The sequence below is a fragment of the Pseudochaenichthys georgianus genome, chromosome 13, assembly GCF_902827115.2.
Source record: "Pseudochaenichthys georgianus chromosome 13, fPseGeo1.2, whole genome shotgun sequence".
NCBI classification, from domain to species: Eukaryota; Metazoa; Chordata; class Actinopteri; order Perciformes; family Channichthyidae; genus Pseudochaenichthys; species Pseudochaenichthys georgianus.
Genome location: NC_047515.1, coordinates 24,611,884 through 24,627,400, shown reverse-complemented (window position 1 = coordinate 24,627,400; position 15,517 = coordinate 24,611,884). Strand labels below are relative to the sequence as shown.

Below are 15,517 nucleotides of genomic sequence, written 5' to 3'. Positions count from 1 at the left end.
TTGGTATGTCTGGTGTTCTGTACAAAGCTAATTGTTTGCGGGCAGCTGTTGAACTGGTTTAGTACCACGGCAGGGATATCTGATATGGAACACTTGTCCTAACATTTAAAGGAAATCACACGTTCTGATTATTTTTAATATATTTTTTATAAAATAATGAAAACATAATTTACACTTAAATGTACAAGTTATTACAACCCAAAGAAAAACAATTTTTCAACCAATATGTCGTCTGGGCATCACGCAGCCTGCCAGAAAATACAAAACGACGAGGAATCATACAGATCAATTTTGTACAGAGATCAGAAGTCAAACGGCATACACAAATAAAAACACAGTACCCTCATCTTCACTACTGTCTGGAACAGTGGGAATGTGTTAAAAAATAAATTATCGAAATATTTAACATCTAAAAAAAAAAAAACCTAGTTATATTACCATTGACCGTAATGCATTATTGATTTGTTCAATAAGGAGGTGTGTGTGCTTTAAATAGCTTCAAATTATACAGAACATGAACAAACTTTAGATTAAAAAAAGAAACCTTGGTCCTCGTAAGCAAACTAATAAGACCGTCACAGCGAGGAGCAGGAGAGCGTCACGACATGAAGAGGAGCTTTCTCTCTGGAGGATCTGAACATTTATTTCAGAGAAACTGGTCAAGGTATTATTCCGGAACCGACGCAAAAAGGTCCAACAATTTAAAAAAGTTACTCGTATCAAATCTGAATAACTGCAGAGGAGTAAAGGAGCTGAAAGCAGAAGGAAATGAGTCCGACTACAGCACATGTTCCCTCTTGAGTCAGTGAAATAAAATGATTTTCCAGTAGAAGTGAGCGATAGTGTGGCCAAAATCATGGAAGTGTGTTATACTGTAAATCAATACTAGATTTTAAAACGTTTCTATAGTTATTGTCAGCAGTATCAATACACAGGTATCAGCTGTGCTTTCTGCCCTCCAAAAGGAATGTGACACATCGCTCCAGAAAGGAATCTATTGATCCAATTTGTAAGACTGATATAAATAGTTTTCCCTTCTGTGTTTGACAGTTTTAACAGATGGAAAAAAGGGACATTTATCTCGATAAACCCCCTTGTTTCACAGATCAAATAAACGTTTCTTCACCTGCTTTTAAGTCAGAAAACAGTTAAGATCAAATTTAGAAAATGGATCACCAGATTTAGTTCTCTCACTTGCCTTTCAGGACTTACATTTTATATGAAGATCAATTGAGAAACTGTTTATATTTTTCTGTTCAAGCCTAATTCAGCAAATGAAATGCCTCTGAACAAAGTATTAAATCAATGAACGTTCCTTACAATGACCTTATCACTACAATGGTTTTAACATTTTGGCAAAACCCATTTTTACATCCTCTCAGGCTTGAATGTGTCACATCGCCCACTCCTAACTGATGGTTTAGTTTATTCAAAGCGTTGTGAGGAACCTGAGCGTTTAGGATTTACAGTTCCAGTCAGACCAGAGAAGAAGAGACCTCCGGATCATAAGAAGTAGCAGATGCTTCGTCAGCGATATCAAAACTGACACAGGAAGAGTCATCCTCAGCACGGATGTATTGTCCATTCAGTACCAGCGTTCAAAAACATTATTTCTGTATGAAAAATAGATATAGTAGACAATATCGGTAAGCAAGCGAGCGGTATAAATAGTGTCTCATGTGTTCACTTGGGTCATCACAGAACACGGGGACAAATCCTCGCACACAGGCAGAAGTGTTGTGGGTTCATGTACAGTAAATGTTTCCTGTAAGCACACGTGACCAATGGCAGCGTCGTTTAGAGTTGTATTTAAAGAATAGTTTGACATTTTGGAGAATACCATCACTCATTTTCTACCAGTGAGATTGACACCACCCTCATATTTGTCTGTTAAAAATGCAACCCTACAAGGTTAGCTTAGCATACTGACTGGAAAGGAGGGAAACAGCTAGCCTGGCTTTGTCTACAAAGTCGACTTTTCAGCACATTAAGTCTATGTTTCTAAATGTTTTGCCCTTTTTGGCCAAGAAACTGTAATTGCAGGTCTGTTTTTGGATATCAATTGCAAGAATCAAATTCAGCTAAGACTCCTTGAAGTAACTAATGTCTCAGCCACAACAGATAGTCCATTAGACGAGGATTTGTCCCTTTAAATAGTTTTTTTTTGGTATTAGATTATTTAGATATCATGTTAAATAATGAGCTTGAGAGGTGCATGTGGGCCGTCAAGCTGGCTGTTCTCCCCTGTATGAGATCTTTATGATAAAACTAAAACCTCTACAAAATGTCAAACTACTGCTTTAAATGTTAGGAAACAAAGTTGATTTCAAAGACGTACTGGGATGAGGACTCAAGGTTAAAATAATTATCCAGTCCATTTAGATTTGAGATGAAACGGCACTGCTGAAAAACAGAAGATAATATTCAAAACAATGCACTACATTAGAGATATGGAACTATAATTAATATCACTGAGCTTCATGACATCGACCTTTAACACCCACACAGCACGCCGATGGCTTGTTTCACATCTGAAGGGCCACAGGTTCATCCATGTAAACGGAGGAGAGAAAAATATCGTGGCCCACAAGATTTCATATTACGGTAAACTAGTTTGTTCAGCACTCGAAACGTCCCATAGCACACGTACGCTCGCGCTCGCGCACACACACACACACACACACACACACACACACACACACACACACACACACACACACACACACACACACACACACACACACACACACACACACACACACACACACACACACACACACACACACACACACACACACACACACACACACACCAGAGGGGAATAGAATGCTTCGTGAGCACAAACACTGTTGTGCCAATACGTTTCTGAGAATTCGCTGTACCATCAGTTACACACACTCACCCACCCCTCTTTAGTACAACAATATGGGTAATATTGATACATGAGAACAGGCATGTATCTACAGTACAATGTCTGTAGAGATTCCATTACTTCTAGTGCATTCTGGGAGATGCAGTCTGTAATGAGTCTTGTTGTTTTTTTGGCTGATTCGCTGCAGGAACAGTATTAGGCCTCTCCAGGTGATGATTCTCTAAAACAGTTTCCTCTCCTTCTCGCTCCTCTGGCATAGTAGCATATTTATATATATGAAAAGTATATAAGACTTTTTGACTTGAGTTTATAAAAATAAACAGGCTCAGAGAAAAGAGAGGGAGGCTCTCTGGGAGTGGTTCTGCATTTAAAAAATCCAGTTTTTCTGTTTCCTTGCTCTCTTTACGGTTTAAGGCAGTCCAGTGGGAGCACCCCCCCCCTCCTCCTCCTCTGTGGCCGGGTGCTCTATTCCCCCTCCTGCAGGAGTCACTCCCTCTTAGATTCAGCCTCGTACATTAAGGAGTTCGCCTCGTTGTCGCTCTCGGTCGTGTCGTTGTCATTATAAAGTCTGCTGAATTTGCGCAGCTGCTCGCTGGCCGACAGGCTCTCCACCTGCAGCCGCTGGTTGTTCTCCCGCAGGTTGGCCATCTCTGCCAGCAGAACCACTTTATCATGCTTCTCCTGAGGCAACAAGACATGAGAAAAGGAGATGAGAAACGATGACTCGGACTAGAAATTCACTGTTATTAAAGGGTTAGTTATTCATCATGAATCATTTGGTCTATACAATGTCAGAAATAGATGAAAAAAGGAACATCCCAGTTTTTTAAAGTCCAAAATGATTGTGCCTTTTAAGCTCAGTTCCAAACCCAGATACATTACAGTGTGAGACAGACAAACTAATACATTATTTTCTTCTTCCAACTCTTTAATAAAGCAAAAATGTGAAAAGAAGATTCTCACTCTTTCCAGATCATTGTTCAGCTGCTTTAACATCACTTCCAGGTTGTAGAGCCGCCCGGACAGATCGTTGGGCACCTCGTCACTGTAAACAAAGCACAGAACAGATGACTAAGCAACGGCACACACTAAGAATAAAAACAGTGTGCAGACGTAATGTAGGAGGACAGGTTTTTCAGGTGTTTCTGAATGTGCATTCACTCTTGTGTAAGTCTGTTTGAACTGTAGCTCTTATACTAAGTGCTGCTCAATGGTAGGACACACACACACACACACACACACACACACACACACACACACACACACACACACACACACACACACACACACACACACACACACACACACACACACACACACACACACACACACACACACACACACACACACACACACACACACACACACACACACACACACACACACACACACACACACACACACACACACACACACACACACACACACACACACACACACACACACACACACACACACACACACACACACACACACACACACACAAAGTGTTTACTCTAGTGAAATACAGAGGAGTCAACAAGCTGGGGATTCAGCTCAAAGCCTGACAGTAGATTACCACCAGGTGGCAGCAGAGACACACAGTTCTCTGGCTGCTCGTATCTACAACAAAGTGAGGTTCAGTTACCCGCTGAAGGTCGGCGTGGTCCGTGGAGTCTGAGGAGTCTGAAACTGGACTGGACTGACGACGGGTCTCATGTCCGGACCCCCACCCTGCGGCTCCGTCAGTGAGAAGAGGGAAACTGCTCTTTGTGCTGCAACAGACATAGAACCACACTTTGTAAAAAGCTGCATTGAAGAGGCGTTTTCCCCCAGGTTTCCCTCGGGGTACAAGACACAATCACAGCTCCTGGCAGCAGGTGAGGTTTAGGATCGAGTGTTGGCTTGAGTTTAGTGTGTTTGTCAGAGCTTTGTGAATGCAGAGCACACCAGGGACAGGAGAGAGAGACAGAAACAAACAGTGGCTGGGACGGAGAGAGAGAGATCGTCTACAAGGTTAAGACCATCGTACTGACATCTCTTTCTTTCCCAGGAGTGTCATGTGACAGAAGACAAAATCCAATGTCCCACGTCCAACAGTGAGTTTTATGCTTCTTAAACATTTTTTTACAACTGAGCATTAATAATTTGTGGAGATTTTGATTTGTTTAAATCAGCAATAAAACCATACATGAATTGTACATACAGGTTTTAATGATTCTTTTTGACATTTCTGATTTCCATGATTTCTCTGCATGTGTAATGTTTTGTTGTGCATATTACAGTTTGTGTGTGATGTGAATGGATGCTTTTGTGAGTTGAACAAACCTAGTCTTGAGGTGTCTGCTGCCTCACCTTCGTACACCTTAGCAGCGTTAACCAGGCTGGACCACTCGAGGCCGCAGGCTGTGTCAGGGAGAGGCATCAGCCCGGGGTCCAGCCTCCTCAGGGGGGGCACTTTGTCTCTGACTTCAGTGAGAGACAGCTCCGAGGCAGACAGAGGCACTGAGGGGAGAACAGCTGCAGTGAGTCAAATAACCTCCTCATGAAACAAGGACATACTGAAAGGTAGTGGAGCTTATGTTAGCAACAAATAAAGTGTACATAACAATCATAATAGGATTGTTTTCACTATTAAGCTCCTTGTATCGCCGCAGAATGAAACTTGGCAGCTTATACTCAACACAGCAGAGTAGGTTTTGTCCACTCTGTTTAAACTCACCCTTCTTGCTCTGCACGTGGACGTTAGAGACGGCGTGTTTGCGCGTGGGCAGCGTGCACGTGAACAGGACGTCGTTAGGCGTTGTCGGGTTCTCAGAGTTGGCGAAGCTCGCCTCTCTGCGCCCGCTGCACAGAGACTCGTCTGAAAAGGTGCGCTGCAGAGTTCGTCTGGGAGACTGAAAGGAGGAAAAGTGACGGAGATCAGAGCGTGTGCAAGCTCATCAAAGTAACGTGCGCTTACAGATCACATCAAATATATGCATATAACTATGTCACATTTCAATTTGAACTGCTTCCCTCAGGAGGGCGCTTGAGACTCCCATAAGTCTACAATAATGTATTTGTCCATAGTGCATATCTATTAAATACAAAGTTAATCATACAGGGCGACACAACATCCCACAAGTTGCTTAATTTGCACATTAGTACTTTGTGTCATAAGCCTGTTGGACTGTATATAATGGCATGATTCAACTTCAAGCCCTCCCAATGTTTTTACTTATTTGTAAACTCATATTGATGGGGGAATTTGTACTTTGTGGACGATATAATTGATCTAACTGTGAGGTGTTGGTGTGTTCCTCACTGGGTCTCTTTGGGGCGTCTCCCCCACGTTGTCCATGATGATCAGTTTCTTCAGGTCGTCTTCGATGGTGCTTTTGTACGTCCGTCGTGGAGAACGCAGGTCCCTCAGCGAGGCTCGGAGCCGAGGCTGTCCAAACACGTTCTTTGAGTTGGTGTCCACCTGCCTGAAGACACGAGACACGAGACAAGAGACATGAGCACCAAAAACACAAAGGGTATCTTCTCCCAACATCTAACCGTTAACAGGTCAATGTTTCAGTAGCTGGTTTTAGGCTCAATTAGCACTGAAGACACTCAATACCATCATCTGGTATGATCAAATGTTGAATTAGAATTTGTAGTCAATATCATTATTTACATTGTGAAGCTTTTCGGTACAGTCCCTTTAACAGAAGAGGGAAAGGTTCTCTTTTGAAGCTCTCAGTTACTAACTAACTTACTTCTTGCTGCTGTCAGAGTTGGTCGTCGTGGTGATGTTTGAGGGCGAGGAGCCGTTGTAGTCGTTCAGCCAGGCGCTTTGTCTGCTCTTTCCATAAAAAGCCTTTGGAGCGGAGCTGGACAGAGGGATGGAGCTTAGATGAGAGGAAGTTGGTGTCGTCGTAGCAGCGCGGACGGGCCGGGCTTTCTCAGCTGTCGGAGTCTTGTAACCCTGCGGTGTGTGGGCCCTGAGAGGACACACAGGTGTACACCGGGTTAATGCATCACAATCAACAACTAACTGCTCTCTCTCTTTTTGAAATAGATGAGACAAGTGCTAAATAGGAAGTGAGAGGACACAAAGGATTTGACATGCGCACCAAGTGTAGTACTAGAGGGAAAGCCTTTTCAGTTTTTTATGAAGTGATGAAGCATTTTTATTTAAAGAACATTTTCAATTTAAAATAAGATAATCAGATCACAGAAATGATTGTGCAGGGAAAAACATTTTCTTCACAGAAGATATAACTGCATTTTACAAGGTACGCGTTTCCCTGTTTCCAGTCTTAATGCTAAGCTCAGCTGACCATGTTGATCTCCTCATTCAACTCTCGATCCCAAGACCTAAACTCTTCCTTTATAAAGACCTTTGTAACAATCATGTGATCCTCTGGTGTGTAAGGCTGACATACACATATCATTTAAAAAAGGATGAAAAAAACGATATTAAGTTTTACTTTTCTGCTCTCTTCTGCCTTTCCCCATAAGCATAATTAATTCTCGTAGCATCGTCCTTTCCCCCTCTTTATTGATCCGGCAATAAAGACAGAGTGTGCAATTAAAGTTGAGGTAGCACTGTCTGCTTAACAACAGCATCACACAGCTACTGACCGGTAACAGCTGAGGAAAACATCAGAAGAGTTAGGAACTTCCATCATCCATCAAGCGACCAGACGTGTCTTTTATCCATCAAACCAATCCTTCACCATTTAAAAACACACAACCAACATTTAAAAAAAACAAACTGCTAAATTACCCAACTGAATTATTCATCATTTAGAAAGCCTTCTGACCAAAACAAAACATCAACACCATCTGTAAAATTATTCACAATACCTGCGATGAATCATCAGTGTCCTTCTGTTTTTACTTAATATCTATATTTTGTTGATGTTTCAAAACATCCCAGGCACAGACTGCAGCATCAGAGTCGGTTGTACTGAGGCTTTAAACACAGAGGGTTTTAATCCAACACAGAGAGGACGAAGCCTTTGAACGCATGTGTGTCTTATGTCTGCATGCAGTTATAATGTTGGGGGAAGGAAGAGCAGAAGGGATCACATGATGCAGCTGTATGTTCCTCCAGGTTTAAGCTGCTTGACATCCTTAATGTACCCTTTAAAGATAGAGTCGTCGTACTATTGTGGTGGCACATAATGGCTGCTTCATTCATTTAATTCTTAAAGCTTAATACTCACACTCTCAATTGAGATGAACAGCATTAAAGGTTAAGGTATCATGTTAGAAAAATGCCATAAAAGATGCATCACATCAGAGTCGGCGTCTCACCTGGGTTTGAAAGCATCCATTTTTTCAGCGCTGGATCCAGGAGGCGGGAACGTCCTGGTCCGGTACCCTTTGTTCTGATTGGCTGCAGCTGGTATGATGGGAGACGACTCCCGCCTCCTCCCCTCCCCGCTGCTGCCGCTACTCCTCCCCACCGACAGCTCCTGCCCCCCCCCGTACGTCCCGAAGCACTGCAGGGGCTTGTGGCTGTTGGGCATGTTTACGAGGCGAGTGTTGTTGTAATGGGTCGAGGCGTCGATGCCGCTGTCGTTGGACCCCCCCTTGTTGAGATGGTCTGGGTCAGGTTCTGTTGGGTCGCCAAGGCAACCCCCAGGAACCCGTTCACCTGCAGGTCCTCCGTCGAACCAGCGCTCGTCGCTGTGTCCGCTGGAGGCGTTGCTGGACAGAGTGTTGCTGCTGGAGTGGCTCGAGTACTGAGTCTCGCCCTGTAGAGGACAAGAGAGAAACATTCAGAGACACTCAGGCAGGCAAGGAGAGAAGAAATGAGAGCGGGAGGTGACGAGTCTGACCTTGGAGTTTCTGTTTGGAGAGTCCTTCCCCGGGACATCCTGTCTGGTCGGTCTCCTCTGCCCCCCTCCACCACCCGGCCCCCGAGACGTCGACGCTGGGATGTGCCAGAGGGGCTCTAGACAGAAACACACAGACACTCAGAGGATTAAAGCAAATGACACTGAACCGCCATGGTTGGATAAGAGGATTAAATACTTATAGCACATTTAAACACTGACCACCAACACACCCAATCACACCATCATCTCTACTTGGTTATCTACTCTGTGTACTGATAACAATAATATTTAAACAATTGAATACTGATATCTTGGTAATGCACTTTGATATAGTGTATACAAATAATCCAACACCTCTTAAGTACATTTGCTTTTACTTTCTATTGTCACCATGTCACCATCCCACATACAAGTGAGTGTAATTCATTTGCAAAGATAAAACGCACAATAAATGTAGTTAAAGTTAAGTATGATTAACTTACAACCTGTGTTTACATTTCTTGGCCACAGCCAACAGTTGCCAGCAAATTTGGAGCAACTTTATCAGTGATTAGTAGTCTTGTTTTGGCCACCTGATGAATGCAAGTCTAAAATGATTCAATCTCTTTTAGCTCAGTTTTTGGTCTCTACCAACTCCTAAAAAATATCTTCTTCACTATGTCAACCAGCTAGTCAGCTTTCCTGTCTGCTGTTAGTCTTTGGTGGCGTACCTGTTTTGCAGCGCTCCATAGTGCTCTCCTGACTGGTGAAGCCTGAGGAAGACTCTCCGCTGGAGGTGACGTCCACACTGAGGTGAGGCTCATACGGCAGCAGGGGGCGTTGTCCTGCTCCATATCTACACATCATATAGGATCATAAGAGGAGGGAGGGCATTTGATTAATAAACACATAAATACTAATAGGATTTACATGCAACTACTGAAAAATGTGAGTTAATTAGATGTATACATGCAGTAGTTTTATGTCCTGACTCTACGCACGCACACAGACGGAAGGAAATATGTTCCTAACTGAAACTAAAAACACACTACAATTATTCTCTTAAGAAAGCCCTTAAAATGGAGAGCTTGGATTTGAATTTCAGTTTCTGTTTTGCATCCTGATGGCAGTTGAATAAAACACATTTCTCCGGTTGGGTGAGATGTTACCAGCCTCCACACATTGAGGAAGAGCCGCCCACACAACAGATCCTTCCTCAGGGAGACAGTGTGTTCGTACACGTCTAACTGCAGATCTGAACACAGTACTCTGCCTCATCTCATGAACACAGATAATCCGCCCCAAAGCACACAAAACTGTTGTAATGAGTAATATCGGACATGTTTAGTCAAGATTACAGGAGTAAAGGCAGGGAGGTCTGAAAACAAAAGGCCACACACACACACACACACACACACACACACACACACACACACACACACACACACACACACCTGTCGGGGGAGGGTTTGTAGCGTACGAAGGGGCCCGGTGTGATTCCAGGCGGCCCCATCGAGGAGAAGCCGACCAGGCCGGAGGAGGGCGAGGAGAAGCTGGCTGAGGGGTTCCTGTAGGGCAGCATCCCTGCAGGAGACAGGCTGTAGTGGTTCTCTGGGTAGCTCACTGGCCTGCAGGAGAGAGAGAGGGGGGGAGAGAGAGGGGGAGACGGTAACCAACAGAACAACAGAGAGATCACAGAGAGGGGAGGATGATACTAGAACACAAGAAGCTATTTTGCTAGATTGAGTTATAAAATGCTACAGAGCAGACAGCTAGCGGCAAGCCACCTGCCTGTCAATCAAAGTGGACAACACCTTAACTAAGCAGAGTTTAAATTCTTAAATATTTAGTTTTAGAGGATCACCCAAGTTACGTTACAAACCTGTTTTAATAAAAATCAGCAAACCGTTTTGCTCCTTTTAATATACATATGTGTTAGAGTACATCAGGTTACTATCAATTATCATTACCAGATAACCCAGATAAATTAATTAAAGATATTGATGCTGCCACACCAAGTCCCTAATCTCTTTCAACAGATTTTCTGCCTTTCTCCTTTATCACATTGCCCCCAAAAGGATTTCACAGCAAATACAAAATAACCCAATTGGGTCTTTTAAGTAATCTAATGATACTACATATATTGTGCACCGTCATTCTGAGTCTCACCTCTTAGAGTTTAGGTGCTGGGGCTCCCTGTAGGGAACAGGCATCAGGGTCTTGTGTGAGCGGGGCAGTGGAGGAGGTGGAGGGCCCATGGGGGCCCAGCGCTGCTGGTTGGGGGCACTGTGGAGCCCTGGAGGAATGGGGGGGCTGTCCCATCGCCACGTGGGGCGAGGGGAGGGTCTGTAGCCGGCTGCCAGAGGCTCAGGTTCTGGCTTCTGCTCCATGGTCTTCATCTCATACTCCTCTGTGCAGCCCCTGAGGAGACACACCACAAGGGATCAGAAGCCTGACACTCAAACATCCTCACCTTTCCACCATGATTTGGATCAGCTCAGTAAAAAGCAGCAGCATCCTTTCTGCAGCTTTATTAATCAACTCTGTGGACTCCAGCCAGACCCAACCAAATATGTTTTACTCATCATTATTTCATTCACACAGCAACTGACAAGCGGGCATAAGGCATCAAATATGCATAGAGGATGTATTTAAGATGAGGCCAAGAGAAGGGGGGAAAAGGGGAGGAGAGAGAGAAGGGCAGCCATGTGCCAAATTTTATTTTATAATATTTATTGCAATTTTGAAATTTGAGTCCAAGGAACTGTCTATATTACAATTATTTTGACCAATGGCTAAAATATATTCCTTTACTGTAATAAGAAACAAACAAAAAAAAAAATTATTTTTTAGTCTAAAACATTTTTGCTTAAAGGTGGGGTAGGTAAGTTTGAGAAACCGGCTCGAGATCGCTAGAATTTGAAAATACACAACCGGAGAAAATCTGCCACTTCCTTACAGAGCCCCTCCTCCAACACACACGAACGCGCTCATGACTAATGAGGGCACGAGATAAGTTTGTGCCCGGATGGAAGGCTGACAGGCAGGTAGGCCATCCAGTCCGTTTAGCCGGGCCGGCTAAACGGACTGGTTGTATTTTTTACAGTATTACGGCTTCTACAGATGACATTTTTTTATGGATTTTGTTTGCCTCTCGGTTTCTCAAACTTACCTACCCCACCTTTAAAGGTGGGGTAGGTACGTTTCAGAAACCGGCTCGAGATACACTTTTTGTTATATTCCATGGAATGCTCTTAACATCCCGATAGCAATGAGTATCTTAAGTGCTTTGACTAAAAATCCATTAAAACATTTCATCTGTGGAAGCCGTAATACTGTAAAAAGCACGACCAGTCCGTTTAGCCGGCCCGGCTAAACGGACTGGATGGCCTACCTGCCTGTCAGCCTTCCATCGGGGCACAAACTTATCTCGTGCCCTCATTGGTCATGTGCGCGTTCGTGTGTGTTGGAGGAGGGGCTCTATAAGGAAGTGGCAGATTTTCTCCGGTTGTGTATTTTCAAATTCTAGCGATTTGGAGCCGGTTTCTCAAACTTACCTACCCCACCTTTAAGGCTGAACTAGGAATACTTGTTGTTGTCCTATCCAGTATGAATGTCTTTGTTCTTCAGGCTTTTGCTTTCTTTACAAAAAAGGTCTTGATTCTTTCATAGTTTTGCATTTCATTTGCTTGTTTTAATGAAGCGGCGAAGCGCCATCAACTGCAGTTCCGGAAATGGCCCCTTGAGGCTGGCTCCAACACGATCATGCTAAAATGCTCCACTTTACAGCCTGGTGCAAAAAATAGTTTTTTTCTTTCTAATCTGGCCTTGCTAAAACGCAAATCATGACAATTGCACAGCAGTATTTTTTAAATAATTATTACCTGTTTAATTATATTAACGTGTATGAGTTAAGAGATACAGGTGCGTTCTGTCAAGTGTCGCTAGTGGCTAGCTATAAGCCAAATAACAGCAACAAATTGTAAACAGCATTTTCTTTACCAGAAGATATTTCCAAATAAATTGTACATTGTGAAACAGTTTGAAATATGTATTTTTTTTTAAGGATAAGTAAAAATACACAAAATAACACTTTTTCTAGGCTATAATTATAATAAATCAATAATTTCGATTTAATTCACCTCAATTGTGTTGCTGAGACTAACAGATACAAAAACACCCAAACTAGCTAAATAGATACCAGCAGAATTAAGAAGATATATTTTCTTTAGTGTGCAGCCTAGATTAATGGTAGAGCCTGGACACAATAAACCATCCATCTGCTCTGTAACAAGACTGTCAAACATTAAACATAAACTGTAGGGAGATAAAAGAACAGACACCTATACATCTGTAGAAAATAACAATAGTAGTAGAGAACAAAGAATAATGGCAGTACCAAAAACAATACCCTAATCAATATCCATGAACACAACACGTGGTCAGGAGGCTTTGATCAATCAAGAAATACTACCATTACATATCCATACAGTAACATATCAGTAGCACAAACCTTAGCGAGAGCAAAGCCTACAAATGTCTTCCATCACAGCAGCGGAGGCGACAGCTGCACACGTGGTCGAACACTACAACATCACGCCTTTCCCCCTCTGTACCCCTCCGTCTTGCATGAGCACGGCGGCGAGTCAGAGCGTAAAAGGAAAAACACTTCCAACTCCGCTTTCTTTCTCTCCTCCACCCACCTCGCTCCTCAGCGAGCGCTCCTCTGCCTCTCCAGCTCAATAAAGCCTGCCTCTCTCTCCCCCTTTCACTCGCTCAGTGCATTCATTTTTAATTAATCACTTCCACTCAGTTATATATTTATGTATTTTTGAGGTTTCCTTTTTTTTTCTCCTGCAGATTCCAGGCCTTAATCTCATGCAATCTGCTTGCCTGGCACACATTGGCAAACGAGTCCAAGAGAGAAAGAGAGAGAGGGGGGGGGGGGAAATGCAAGACTCTAATTATCAGCTGCTACTTGAGAGAGAGTGTGTATATATGTGAGTGTGTGTGTGTGTCAAAGGGATTTTACTTGGTGTAATTAAACTGCCTCCAACATTAAAGATACTAACCACTGTGCAATCACACACACAATGACCACACACACACACACACACACAATGACCACACACACACACACACACACACACACACACACACACACACACACACACACACACACACACACACACACACACACACACACACACACACACACACACACACACACACACACACACACACACACACACACACACACACACACACACACACACACACACACACACACACACACACACACACACACACTTTCTTCACCTACATTACCGTCATGTAGCACCACATCAGCGTCTCATAGGCCTCGTTATTCTGTCTTTGTCAAGGCCGTGTGTGTAGATGAAAGGTTGGAAAAGCATGACGGCAGGGGAAAGAAATAGATGGTGGGAGGAGGGGAAGTGAGGCGATAGTAAGCTGAGCGAGTCGAGGATATAAAGGATGGGGAAACAAAGAAAGGCAGATTTTTTGATAATTCCCATAAAATTAAAACGCTTCTTTCTTTCTTCTCTAAATGCTTCATTCCGCCTTTTTCCTCTCAAACCACACATCGTTCCTTCTCTCTGTTCGCTCGCTTCCTCTTTTCACACACTCCCACACAAAATCCTCTCTGAGCATTGAAGTCTGGCCTCTGCCATGCTTTTGTGTGTTTTCTCTCTCTCTTTCTCTCTCTCTCTCTCTCTCTCTCTCTCTCTCTAACACTCTCTAACACTCTAACACTCTAACACTCTAACACTCTAACACTCTGCTGCAGCCTACAGCCTTAACATCTGTATTCACCAGAGCTTTTTAAAAACCTCATTAGTTCATCTTCAAAGATATTTCTACACACCTGCGAGGCCCCCCCTCTTCGTACGGAGGAATGATGACGACTTTGACCGTGACCGAGGTCCTCAGCAGGTCGATCATCTGCTCGTGAGTCAGCGTCACCGCGGCCACCTTGCAGATCTCCACCAAGCGACTTCCCTGCCTCAGCCCCGCCTGCCACGCAAAGCCATACTCCTCCACCTGCAGCAGATAAAACACCAACAACAAGGTCAAGGCAAAACAGGCACATTATGAAAAGCCAAGATTCTTTGTAAGTGAAAATTCAAGATCTTGTGTGGTGGTCATCTGGCCGTACCTCAGCCACAGTGCCGTCCAGCCGCACATGGAAGCCCAGCTGTCCCAGTCCGTTTCTTCTCAGAGTCATATCCACCGTCTCACATCCCACCGTCAACGACTGGCCAGGGACAGGACAGAATTAGAATAAATAAATATTAGATTTACAGAATGATCATGTCCTTACAGTATGTCTCCAAGTGTTCCAAAGGAAACATCATAAAATTACATCTTAGAAGGATTTTCACAATATCAGCTAGAGAACGTAATTACAACGTCATTAAAAAGCGAGTTCATCTATGAGTAATCTATTAGGACTGTATTATACTTTTGAAGATGACAAGCAACCCTGCCTATTTCTAGTAATTACTTTCACAGTGGATTTTGTTAATAATCCTGAATTTCCAGGATGCTTAGGAGTGTTTTCAAAGAAAAACTATTTTCACCAATGTTCAAAACTGTAAAGAATCACATATTAACACAATCAGATACTTGATAGAAAATAATAATGGTGCTTTTTGTGCTGTGGGGACAACATTTGAGTCCTGATTATTTAAATTGCCTTTAAATTACCCTTAATTTAAGGTTACCAAACAAAGGATGTTTACTGTGCCTTAATTCACAAGCATAGGTCAAGAAATGAGGACATTTTTTAAGGATGCAAATGAATTCTAAACTAAACTTCTAAACTTTAGGCCTCCATGGAACACAG

The 15,517-nt window shown here is 43.2% G+C and overlaps 1 protein-coding gene across 3 annotated transcripts in view; it reads right to left on the bottom strand.

Annotated features, from left to right (window-relative positions):
• Positions 1-128: 128 nt before the first annotated feature.
• sipa1l3 (signal-induced proliferation-associated 1 like 3) overlaps positions 129-15,517 on the bottom strand; it is an 84,922-nt gene continuing 69,533 nt past the window's right edge. For 2 of the 3 annotated variants that reach the window (XM_034097796.2, XM_034097795.2), the window contains exons 11-24: positions 14,828-14,926; positions 14,537-14,712; positions 10,819-11,070; positions 10,104-10,277; positions 9,381-9,505; positions 8,671-8,786; positions 8,144-8,586; positions 6,598-6,822; positions 6,159-6,321; positions 5,574-5,748; positions 5,180-5,356; positions 4,500-4,626; positions 3,836-3,917; positions 129-3,553 (exon numbers count right to left, since the gene is read on the bottom strand). In XM_034097796.2, coding sequence (XP_033953687.1) covers positions 3,359-3,553; positions 3,836-3,917; positions 4,500-4,626; positions 5,180-5,356; positions 5,574-5,748; positions 6,159-6,321; positions 6,598-6,822; positions 8,144-8,586; positions 8,671-8,786; positions 9,381-9,505; positions 10,104-10,277; positions 10,819-11,070; positions 14,537-14,712; positions 14,828-14,926 — 2,529 coding nt within the window. In that variant the 3' untranslated portion in view covers positions 129-3,358. The remainder of the gene's footprint in view (positions 3,554-3,835; positions 3,918-4,499; positions 4,627-5,179; positions 5,357-5,573; positions 5,749-6,158; positions 6,322-6,597; positions 6,823-8,143; positions 8,587-8,670; positions 8,787-9,380; positions 9,506-10,103; positions 10,278-10,818; positions 11,071-14,536; positions 14,713-14,827; positions 14,927-15,517) is intronic. The other variant, XM_034097797.2, reaches the window with a different exon arrangement.